The 12,382-nt window shown below is 41.3% G+C and overlaps 1 protein-coding gene across 2 annotated transcripts in view; it reads left to right on the forward strand.

The window, feature by feature from the left end:
- The window catches only part of SPG11 (SPG11 vesicle trafficking associated, spatacsin), an 87,987-nt gene that overhangs the window by 53,856 nt on the left and 21,749 nt on the right, over window positions 1-12,382 (forward strand). Inside the window, exons 33-40 of one of the 2 annotated variants that reach the window (XM_032764355.2) lie at window positions 43-180; window positions 1,524-1,657; window positions 2,353-2,460; window positions 3,123-3,291; window positions 5,027-5,115; window positions 5,756-5,911; window positions 7,778-7,929; window positions 9,421-9,538. In XM_032764355.2, the coding sequence (XP_032620246.1) occupies window positions 43-180; window positions 1,524-1,657; window positions 2,353-2,460; window positions 3,123-3,291; window positions 5,027-5,115; window positions 5,756-5,911; window positions 7,778-7,929; window positions 9,421-9,538 (1,064 nt within the window). Of the gene's footprint in view, window positions 1-42; window positions 181-1,523; window positions 1,658-2,352; window positions 2,461-3,122; window positions 3,292-5,026; window positions 5,116-5,755; window positions 5,912-7,777; window positions 7,930-9,420; window positions 10,541-12,382 lie in introns of those variants that run through there. The other variant, XM_032764353.2, reaches the window with a different exon arrangement.

A 12,382-nucleotide genomic window follows, 5' to 3' on the forward strand; every position in this document is an offset into this window, starting at 1 on the left:
CGTTTGTGACATAACTGTCTGTGTCTCTCATTGTATGCACAGGGCAAAAGCAGATTGTGAACCCAGCTAATGAGACTCAAGCATTCCTAGAGTTGGCCAAATTGTGCAAGGATCATACACTGGTTGGCATGAAGTTATTGGATAAAATTTCATCTGTACCTCATGGGGAACTATCTTGCAGTAAGTAAATAGTAAATAATACTATATGTAACTAGCATTTTAATAACATTGACTATTTTGGGCTCTGTATCACATCTTGAAGTGTTTGGAGCACTTGTGAGGGGAATATTCATTACTGATTTTTTTTTTTTTTGTAAAAACCCTAAAAATCATTAAAGAGAAATTTCAAAATGTATTCACAAGAAATAGATCAAAGCATAAGTACCTGGGGCATCCATACAGGAATTCCCTATTCTCTCTAAGACTGAAGAGAAGCTCTTGTATTGATAGCTTGGAAATCTCAAGTCAATAAGTTGTTGTTTAAAGTTTTGTGGATGGATTTAGAAAAGTCTTCTGGCCAAATTCTTAGGAAGGTGATTTAACAGCATGGTATTTTACATATTTCTTTGTTAAATATTTATAGGTCGTCTTTGGCCAAAACTTCACTCCTGTTGTATAGCTGTCCATTCATGGACATGGTCTAATTACACTTACAAAATGTAACCAGGATACTATTGGCAGCCAGCCAGCAGTGGCTAAGTAAGGTCCTTTATAAATACTGAACATGTCACTCTGAGAAAAAGGATAAGGACAGGGTTTTAGTGAGAGTTCTCTGTCCCAAAGATTACCAGCATTAACACAGGTGCAACTGGAAAGTCTCCATTCAGATCATCTCTAGTATATTGGGATAATCTACAGCCCGAAAAGAGCTTTATTCAGAAACAAAACCTTGGTAAAAGTTAAGGGTCGAAAGTGTGTTACAATAGAATCCAGCTAATTACATCCCCATCCCGCCGCCAACCCCCCCCCCCCTCCTTTTTTTCTTAGATTTTTTAAAACAGAAAGCCAGGTTTTGAGAATGAAGAATTTAAAGATCCAGACTTTTCCACTTCAATATAATCTTTCATTCGTTGCTTTTATCCCACTGGACTTGCACTGTCACCCAGCCTTAACTTTGCCCCCTTATTTTGTTCTGTTATGGAGATATGATATATGATAACTCTTTCCTTCCCTGTGTGGGGTAGACCCCATCACACTTACCTTTTTAAATTGAGAACTGACCTGGCATGATGGTGACTGGTGTATACACTGTGCATTTGTTAAGCGGTCTCCTTTCCTTGTAAGGATTATATTCACGCTGCAGAGAATAATCCAAAGGATCAGATTCTAGCACCAACTGGAAAAGTGCACTGAATGTGTGCCGTTACAGAAGCTGTCATGGGCTAGATGCCTCCAATTCACTTCTAGTGCTTGTAACTTTAAAATGATAAATCATCTGCCAAGTTAGCACCGATTTCAACAGAGATGCAATGACTAACTTGCTCAGCTTGTTAACTGAACAACCACATTTTCTCATTCTCTAGCTACAGAGCTGCTGATTTTGGCCCATAATTGCTTTAGTCTGACATGTCACATGGAAGGAATTATTCAAGTCCTGCAAACTGCTCGACTTCTCACGGAGGAACACTTGGCCCCCAGTGAGGAGTACGGCCTTGTGGTATGTGTCCATCACCATATTGTGCTAACCACACTCTGTACACAGCTCTCCATGCAATGGTAGCAAACCAGATGAGCATGTGGACTAGATGGCTCATGGAATTGGAAGGCAAAGCTTTCACCTCTAGGTCACTAGTCTTTGCCCAGCCTACATCTATAGATACCAAAGGTTGTTACCTTTGTGATGTGTGTTTTGTGCTCCTGGCCAGGTTTCCACATCACAAAAGGATCACCATAGTAGTTGGTTAGAAAAATAGATGAGGCTGTGGCAGAATGGAGGGGTAGGGAGCATGCAATGTCTTGGTTTTGGAATTTCAAGGTTTTTCAGACACAGTTTTGTGAAATGCAATGATCCACATTACTAAGCTAACCTGCATCTTCTATTGCTGCTTAGTAAAGGCCCCAGCAGACTTGAGACGTGCCTGCTTAGTGACATGAGATGTCATTCCAAGTTGGAATTAGTGTAGGGAACTGGAAAGCTCACTGCATGGATTGCACTTGATGGAAAGCTTTACTTTTGGGGTCTGGTTATTTGGGCTGTTGATCATTTCCCTTTTAAAACAAAACAAAAAAAAATAAAAATAAAAATTTCAATTTTTAAGAAAGGGGAACAAACTAACCCTAATATACATGGCTGCCTCTTTGTGAGATAAGATTTTCCATCATCCACTGATCTTTCTGCCATTCTCTCTAAAGGTCCGACTCCTTACTGGTATTGGAAGATATAATGAAATGACGTACATATTTGATCTGCTGCATGAGAAACATTACTTTGAAGTGCTCATGAGAAAAAAGTTAGACCCGGTAGGTGCAAAAAACAAAACAAAAAAAACCCCACTAATGTGTGTGTGAGAGTGAGTGAGAGAGAGAGAAAACAGATACCTTCGCTGCCAGTACATTATCTGGGGAGTTTAATAATTTCTGAGTATTGGGACTGAATCTCACCCTACAAAGTGAATGTCTTTAGATGGTTGATGAATACAAATCACAATTTTAAATGAAATACTTTACCGTGTTTTCTTCTTTCTTGCATATAGTTATAAAGAGACTCATATGGTTACTTTAACAGTGTAGATTGTCTCATGATGTCCTGGACACAGTAAAAATCAGTGTAGGAGGGAAGGAAAACAGCTATTTTTTACAACTCCAGTAATAGAAATTCGGAGAACACTATATATTTTGTGCTGGGTTGGACTCTTTTTGTGTTTAACATGACAGATACTCTGTTACAGAGTACTGACTTACAATTAAACATACAAAAATGTAGAGGCTGCCAGATGTTAGCAATTCTGTTAAGTATATAATTAGGAGTCTGCTATTCTCAGTGATACTTTAATCATAGTCCCATTATGTGTTGAAATGTTTGAGGGGCAGCTTAAGGTGGCGTGGATTTGATTTTCCTTGGAAGTTCTCTAATAAAGTGCAAATCTCTGAATACCTGTTCTGATGCCCTTTCTCCTAACTAGAGTGGAACTCTGAAGACAGCTCTGCTAGATTACATAAAGCGCTGTCGGCCAGGGGACAGTGAAAAGCACAATATGATAGCCCTGTGCTTTAGCATGTGTCGAGAAATTGGAGAGAATCATGAGGCAGCTGCTTGTATACAGCTTAAGCTCATTGAATCTCAACCATGGGGTGAGTAGGAATTATGGAACCACGACTAAGTGTGTTTGACTATAGCTTCTCGTACAAGCGTATTGCATTGCTATGCATCATCAAAAAATGGCTTAATTTAAAATCTTTTGTAAATTAAGGGCATTTTTTCTGTTGGATGCATTGTTGTTTAAGTGAGATATGGCTGGTAAGCACAGTTCCAGTTGCCTTTCCTGCTGACCTGCACGTAAAAATGGAAAAATCCATGTCCATCAGCAGGATGCACTGAGTGGCCCAATTAGCCAGGCTCAGAGATATTATTTGGTTGCTTTTCCTTTCCAGAAAGTTGTGGCGTTCCTGGGTTTTGTGCCTGTGGAACACCCCATTAGCACCACTAACCAGGCATGTCCCAGTGTGTTAGGACATTATGCAGTTTTTAAAGTACTTTCTACCTTTGTGGGTATAATAATAGATACTTTAGCCAGCCTAAGCTTCCAGTGATTGCATGTAGCTCTGATGTCGTTATGAATGGAGCATGTAGGAGTATCACTGTGGAACAAGACCCAGTGATGTAAAGAGATCTAAAACACTTGAGTTCTGCTGAATGCTTTCTTTAACCTGGTTTGTTGAGGGCAGTCTACACACGACAAAAGCAAATGGATATTTTGTATTTGTTTTCAAATCACCTTTAAAACTCCTGATTAGATTCTTGTAATTGCTTGGAATTTTGTTCTGTACGCAGAAGAGCAGCATTTCTTATGCTTTGTGCAGAGTTAGGGCATGAGATTCTTTCTAAGGGCATGACTACACTTACATTTTTGCAGCGCTGGTAGTTACAGCTGTGGTCGTACAGCTGTGTAGGGCCAGCGCTGCAGTGTGTGGCCACTTCTGCCAGCGCTGTTGGAGTTGGCTGCATTGTGGGCAGCTATCCAGCATTCAGTGGCTGCAACGTTGCTTTTCAAAGTAGGGACCGTCGCGTGTGTATATGAGTATTGATAGGCCTCGGGACAGCATACAAGGCACGGTATAGACGTGGATTTTATGGATAATACTTCATAAGATAGACCTCCTGATTCACGTGCATCGGCTCTGCCCAAGCGCTCTTGTGCAATTACGTGGCCAATATCCACTACTCCCTCTACTTCAATAACTCCTTAAATGTAAAAAGGCTTCAGACTCAGATAAGCCGCTCCTCCGAGTGGATGCAGCTTTCCTCCGCCTCTTCCCTCCCCCCGGGTCCCCCGGTGCTGCTTTGTCTCCTCAAGCCAAAGCAGCTGTAGAGACATATCGCAAGCAACGGCTCGCTCGCTCGCGTGCAGCAAAGAGCAGCTGTGTTTGTTTTTTAGATAGAGTAGCTCCGGCGGAGTACCTTCCGGTTTGTGGTATACAGGCTTGTGGGATAACCTTCTCAGAATATACCTCCGTGTGAGGCCAATAACAGTGGCTGGTGAGTGTCCACACCTGATGAGCAGCGCTGGATTCGCTACACCCGTAGCAGACCAGGTGTACAGCCAGTGCTGCAGGAAGGGAGTTGCAGCGCTGGCTGAGCTCTGTAAGTGTGGACACCTGGTAAGTTGCAGCGCTGTAACCCCCTCACCAGCGCTGCAACTTGCAAGTGTAGCCAAGCCCTAAGATATTTTGGCATGTTGCTGCCTTCTGAAATGTTGGTAGACAGAAATTTTCAAATATGAGTTACAAAAGTGTTCGTTGCATATTGTCTGCTTCTGCAGTTGTAAAAGCCAGGAGTGCTTGCTTTAAAGTTCTTTTTCCATTTCAGAAGAGTCTCTCAGAGATGTGCCCAACTTAAAGAAACTGTTGATGAAAGCTCTGACACTCTTTATTGATGCAGCCGAAAGTTATTCTAAGGTAAATTGAGATGGAATTTGAACTTTGAAAAGTATTAATTATCACCATTGGCCAAGTAAGGCTGAGAGATGGATTAAGGCTGAATAGCAGGCAGAGCTTCCCTGGGAGTGATGCTCAGAAACCCATCCAGGTTGGAGAAGAAAAGGTGCTTTTGAAGCAGCCGCCGGTGATGTGCCCCACTGCAGTGCCAAGGGAAAAGAGATCCCTCTGACAGAGCCTAATACCTGAGCCTGCTTATCCACGTGACCACTGAATCAAAGAGTAATTTATTGCTCCCTGCTCAGCTTTTAGTATCTGGGATTCAATTTAGAAGCTTTCATCTCATGGGAAGGAGAGAATCAGTTGGCTTTGGTGCTGTGCTAACACTTTTAACTTGGGGTGAGGGAAAGTAGAAGAGTATTAAAGCTGTGATCAAAGACTGGCCTCCACATATTACAATAAAAGTGAGTTGCTGAGTGGGGCTTCATATATACGTGCATTGAAAGTGATTAATCAAAGAAACAGCAGTGATTTACAAGACAAAATACTAACATAGGTCTGAAGCCTCCAGAGCTGTGCTTGGGAACATGTACCACAGATTCCCTATAGAAACGCTACTCCAGAGCTTGGTTTTTCTTTTCTGTTTCGACTCTTTAATTAGGATTCCTGTGTCCGCCAGTCCTTGCGCTGCAACCGGTTGACAAAGCTGATAACTCTCCAGCTTCATTTTCTGAACACCAATCAGAGCATGATGTTGATTAACCTGAACAGACAGAACCTGATGGATTGCATCATGTCCTTGCCCAGATTCTACCAGGTACGGTGACTGAGTAAGGGATGCTTCCTCAGTTTCACTCACCACAGCACTATAAAGGCTCACAAAGTGAAAAGCTGCTCCCCAAGTTTAGAATAGAAAATATGTTTGAGAATAAAGACAGCTAGTGGCAGTGTCCATGTTACAGGCAGGTGGCAGCACCTGCAGCCCCAGCAGTGTGGGAAGCCAATGGGAAAAGGCATTTTCCTTCTCAGCTTCTGTAATTCACTCAAGGCAAGAAGGTCCTCAGACAGAAAGAAGGACTTTTTAAAGAGAACAAATAGCCTTTCAACACCAGAGATGGACCCTCCCTCCAACAGCAAGTTGAAGTGAGAATATTCTGGCCTCTTTGGCTTTCAGAGTTAAAGGAGATGAATTCTCCAGACAAAATATGTTCCCCAGTTGTGTGTCCTGTCCTTCCTTCCTTCCCCCTCTCACCATGTTCTTAAAGAAATGTTAGAGGACCCGCCACTCCGTGTTTATATGTTAGCTACAAAAGGATCTCTCAGAACTTGGTGACTGGGCAATAAAATGGCAGATGAAATTCAGTGTTGATAAATGCAAAAGTAATGTACATTGGAAAACATAATCCCACCTATAAGTATTAAATGATGAGGTCTAAATTGGCTGTTAGCACTCAAGAAAGAGATCTTGGAGTCATTGTGGATAATTCTCTGAAAACATCTACTCATTGTGCAGCAGCAGGCAAAAAAGCGAACAGAATGTTTGGAATCATTAAGAAAGGGATAGATAGTAAGACAGAAAATATCAATTGCCTCTGTATAAATCGATGATACACCCACATCTTGAATACTGCATGCAAATGTGGTCGCCCCATCTCAAAAAAGATATGTTGGAACTGGAGAAGGTTCAGAAAATGGCAACAAAAATGATTAGGGGTGTGGAACGGCTGCCATATGAGGAGAGATTAATAAAACTGGGACTTTTCAGCTTGGAAAAGAGACAACTAAGGGGGGATATGATAGAGGTCTATAAAATCATGACTGGTGTGGAGAAAGTGAATAAGGAAGTGTTATTTACTCGTTCTCATAACACAAAAACTAGGGGTCACCAAATAAAATTAATAGGCAACAGGTTTAAAGCAAACAAAAGGAAGTATTTTTTCACCGAACACACAGCCAATATATGGAACTCCTTGCCAGAGGATGTTGTGAAAGCCAAGTCTATAACAGGGTTCGAAAAAGAACTAGGTAAGTTCATGGAGGATAGATCCATCAATGGCTATTAGCCAGGATCGGCAGAGATGTCCTCTTAGCCTCTGTTTGCCAGAAGCTGGGAATGGGTGACAGGAGATAGATCACTTGATGGTTACCTGTTCTGTTCATTCCCTCTGGGACATCTGGCACTGGCCACTGTCGGAAGACAGGATACTGGGCTTAATGGACCTTTGGTCTGACCCAGTATGGCTTTCTTATTTTAATGTTTGAACGTGTTTATATGATGATCTTCTGGGTCTATTACAAATTCCTGCCTTCCCCTTTCTCTCCTCTCAGGGCCCCAAACTGCTCCAAATTCCCTTTAACTTCAGTAAGAACAGAATCTTCTAGCCTTGAATTTCCCCCCATTCTCAAGTTTCTTCTTCCCTGTCCATCATACCTACTCCACACTCCACAGCCCTCTGTTTATCTATAGTTTCACACTGACCCTTCCATTCCTCCTTAAAAGAATAGCCTTGAGACAAGAGTGTAAGAGCTGAGCCAGAGGGGCCATGGCAGTCTGCACCTGAAATGCTTGAGTACTGCCCAAGTGCAAACAAAAGCAGGCAAAACCACATGGCTGGAAAGCTTCATCTGTTAAACCAGCTTGTGGCCCATCCTAGTCAGTAATTCTGGCATGTTCTTTTTCTAGGCTGCTATCGTGGCTGAGGCTTATGACTTTGTTCCAGACTGGGCTGAAGTTCTGTATCAACAAGTGATTATAAAGGGTGACTTCAACTACCTGGAAGAATTTAAGCAACAAAGGTTACTCAAATCTAACGTGTTTGAGGAGATTGCGAAGAAGTAAGTATTTCTGCAGCCCTGCCTGGCTATGCCTTTTGGCTTTCTGGCAAGTGACTTCAAAGAGAGTATTTGATTTGTATTTGCTTATAGAGCACAAGTTGTCTGGCTCGGTGTCGGTACAGTACCCTGCTTGGGGAGATTAAAGTTCTGGAGGAATTCTTACCCCTTATCCCCAATCTTAAGTATGTTGTGTTGTGGAGACCACGTGGCTGGCCCTCTGGAGCACTGTAAAGTAACCTGCCTGCCTGCCTTTCTAAGAGCAGCAGTGCTAGGTTGGGCTCTGAGGTAACTGTTTGCTCTGCCTTCCTTGCCAAGTGTCATGGTGGAAGGAGATCTGGGAATGCAGAAGTGTAAAATGGTGACCCCAAAGGGAGTGGCATGGAGATCCCCTGAGTACTACGCTGTAGTTGAATTTTTTGTTGTTCTCTCACATGACCTTCTCTCAAGATAGTAGATACACTGTTTCAATAATTGTGCTATTTGCAGGCCAGTGTGAAAACAGGTTTATATTAATTCATCAATGCTTAAAGTCAATTCATAACAGAGATCACTTGTTTTTATACATACAAAACTAGAGTTTTTGTTGAGGTAAAAAATTATTTCCTGAATGAAACTAGTTAGAGTGTTGTTCTGACTTTAATTGATCTCGCAAACAACATGTAAGAAATTAGCAGCTAATTCTTCCGTTGCATAGTCATAAGGAGAAGTTACTGTAATGCCATCAAATTAAATATATTTCAGTCATCTCTCACGTACCCAGCTCAAATCTTGATCCTTGTACCTTCTCGTTGACTTCACGTACAAGTTGGCAGACTCCAGCCCAATCTATAGCTCCTATCTGTAAAATTATAACTATCCAGAGGTGGTGTGAGAGTTACTTTGTGTGCATGTCAGTCACTCTAATTGCTATGGAGGGGAAGGAGGATTGTGCGACTAGCACAGGCGGTCAGGACACTTGGATTCTATTGCCAGCTCTGTCATAGACAATGCTATAAAAGCACCTTGGCTGAGTAACTACCCTACGTTATTGCTGCCACCTCTCTTGGGTTCCCTAAGCCTTGTTCTGTTGGCCCTTTAGTGCATCATGTACAGAATTAAATTCACTGCTCCTGGTGGCAGGGTTCATGGTGCTATTTACTCCATTGGGAGGCACTTCGCATTCGACAGCACCTGGTGTGCTCTCAGCCATTTACTGTGGTGGAGATAACTTCCTGCAGAGCTCCGGACTCTTTAAAACCTAGTCCGATTTTTTCTTTAACGAATGTCTGGCTTTAAAATAATCTTTGCAGAAGAGTACGGAGAAGCAAAACAAATCCTTCCCAAGAACTGTCTGTTCCCCATCTCCACAAGTTCTCTGCCCCTCGCTCCACAGCCTGCATTTTTCTTTAGATATCAAACTTCCCATCTCATGTGATGATCTTCAGCTTTGTCAGTCTTATTTGTGAGCTTACCCTTTCTCCCCTTTTAATATAACATGAAATTCTGTCTCAGGGTCAAACAGCACCAGCCTACTGAGACGGCTCAGAAAAATCTGAAGACGTTACTGACCTACTGTGAAGACATCTACATGTACTACAAACTGGCTTATGATAACAAGTTCTATGATGTGGTAAATATGCTTTTGAAGGACGCGCAGACTGGCTGTTGTCTAAAGGATATGCTGGCAAATTAGATTCCTATGGCGTGTACTGTGATTTAAGAAAAACAGAAAAATCTTACTTTAATCCAGTATATGCTGCAAGGTGCCTTAAAAAATATTGGTTTCAGTATGTGAAATTTACCATAAAATCCCAGCACTGTTTTGAACGTCCCTGAAATGCAGAGACTATTAACCCAAAGTTGTTTTGAACAATAAACAATTCTTAATATTTAAATCAGAGTTTTGTAAAAGCCTGCTTGGTGGGCCTAGAAGATGGTGCTCTGGCTAGCTGGGATTTCAGCCAGACCTTAGTCTAAAATGTCTTTGGCTAATTTAGGGGCATGGATTACTGGCTTCAGCAGGAATTACATTCAAGCCTCCTTAAAAACAAAGAACTGACTAATTTTGCAGCAGTAAGATCCTCAGCATTGATGTGTGTTGTACTTACAGTAACTTAAACTGAACATCAGATCAAATATTTATCTGCTTAAAATAGGCTAATAGATGTTCTGCAGACCTTACAGGACCACTAGTGCTGGTAGAATACTTGAAACATTCATATTAAAAAGTCTCTTGCCTATTTTTCCAAAATCTTCAGCGGAACCAGTTTGCCTAGGATACTCCTCCAGTGCTTTATACAAATGAGATTATTTTTACCTGCCCCCTGTAAGATTTATAGGAATACCATAATAGTCAATGACAAGAATGAACTACCTCAGTATTCACAATCAGCTCCCTACTTAACAGGGTTAAGATGTTGGGATGTGCTTTTATTGTACACTCTTCTTTTACCAGTGAAATAAAGGAGAATTTGCTACATGAAAGTGTGCGTGTGGTGCACACACAGTACCAAATTGTCTAACATTCACCCTGTACAATTTGTTTTGTTTGCTTCTATATTTGTATTATAAAATCTTTAAAGCCTCTAGCATAAGTACTGATTGGCTGGGAATAAACCTCTTTACAGCTGTATGCATTTTGGAAACCATTGCTTAAATACTAGTTCCTAATCATGTCTTACATGCAAAAGTAAATCACCACTGCCTGCTTTGGGGTGGGGGCAAATCTGTTTCCAGTTTTCTGAATAGTTCCAGAGCTAGCTGGGAAGTAAAATATCTAGACATTTATTGTCCAGAAATCATTCCCTTAAGTGTTCTGACAAGTTCTGTCTGCAGCACTGTCAGGCCACCGCCTGGGAATGCCACTATCACTGTAGCAGGAATAGCAAATATAATTGGGCTTGGGTGTCTTTCAACAGGCTGGTTAAGACTGATCCTTCCATCAGGAAAAGCATCTCTGAGCCTTCTGACACCAGCGTGTAGAGGACTAAGTATCCCTATTGCAGCAGGCTGCTTTGCCTCAATATTCAGCCCCCAATTGCACTGCTCTGTCACAATGGAACTAGTGCAACTCAGTTGAAATGAGGGGCTGGAGTGTCACACTTTGTTTCCTCACCACTGGCTAAGAACATCTTCATCAGAAAGCTGCTCAATCTCACAGAAGTACTTTGAGCACAGAACTGCCTTACTTTTTCAGACAGGCTTCAGGTAGGGTTAAGTTAAATATTTTAATTGTACTGAACGCTATTTACCTTTGGCCATACCAGTGTATTTTAAAAGCAAAGGCCGATTTCTGGAGTTGAGTGTCTTGGTTAGAAGTTCTGTTTCCATCAAACTGTTTACACAAACAGGAAATATTGTCCAACTGTAGCAAAGAGCTTTTCCTTAAGCTGCCAAGAACATCGAGTAGCATAGTCACCTTCAGCAATGTTCCCATTCACCCACATACTGCAAGCTTCAGAGTTTTGTCTTAGGTGCTAGGATAATGCATTTTTGTATGATTAAGATTCTGGTAATTTGCTCCTTATTTGACTGTCCTACCAGATATACTGATTATTGGAGTTCCATATTTCTTGGTAGTTAATAATCAGCTGAAGATTCTTTACCCAGTCAGTCCATAATATAATTAGAGGCTCTTGCATCTAATTGAATAATATTATCTTGAAGGTGCTGTGTACTTTACAGCAAGCTGGAACTAAGTTTCACAGCTGCTTCCATTCTTAGATTAAAAAATGGAGGTTTAACACGTTATAAAAACTGAATTTAATATAGAAACATTGAAGTCGGGGGACTAGTTACATATGTATGTACATCTATAGCTGTTTGCAGAATTGAGACTTGTTTGACATGGTGCAGTTTTGTTTAGAATAAGCACAGTTGGCTCTTTCTACTAATTTCATCTTTAAGAAACACCCCCCCACTTATCTAAGTGGGATGAGTGACTGCACTTCATTTTGGGTTGTTAGTCTGCACTTGGTTCACATTTCCAAGTTTATTTTAATGATAAAGGCTACAAAAAACTTGAACATTGATTCTTAAAGCACTATTCTTCAATTCTACCCCCCAGGCAGCTGAATTTCAGTTCACACATTCAGTTGCTCAAAAAAAAAAAAAAAAGTCTTTCAGCAATGCAAGTAGTACTGGGGTTAGGGAGTACCACAGGTAGAATGAAGACACTACCAGCCAATCAGTCTCTCCCAGGTAAAATATTTGTTCATAGAAAAAGCAACATAGTGAGGATTTGTTATGCCTGTTAGCCAATCTGTGTTTTAAAGAAGGTCCTGTCAGATCAGGGCTACATCTTTAAAGTGATACCGTATAGTCACAAGGTAAACCACCACCCCATACATTAGAAATTGGCTGCCAAAAAGACCAAGACCATTAAGGTTAAGCAATAAAAAGGTAGCATCATGACCCATCTTAATTGGTATAACTGGAGACAACAGAGGTGGTGGAGCATCTACAGCTAGAGACT

The sequence above is a fragment of the Chelonoidis abingdonii genome, chromosome 9 (genome assembly GCF_003597395.2).
Source record: "Chelonoidis abingdonii isolate Lonesome George chromosome 9, CheloAbing_2.0, whole genome shotgun sequence".
In the NCBI taxonomy this organism is placed as follows: domain Eukaryota; kingdom Metazoa; phylum Chordata; order Testudines; family Testudinidae; genus Chelonoidis; species Chelonoidis abingdonii.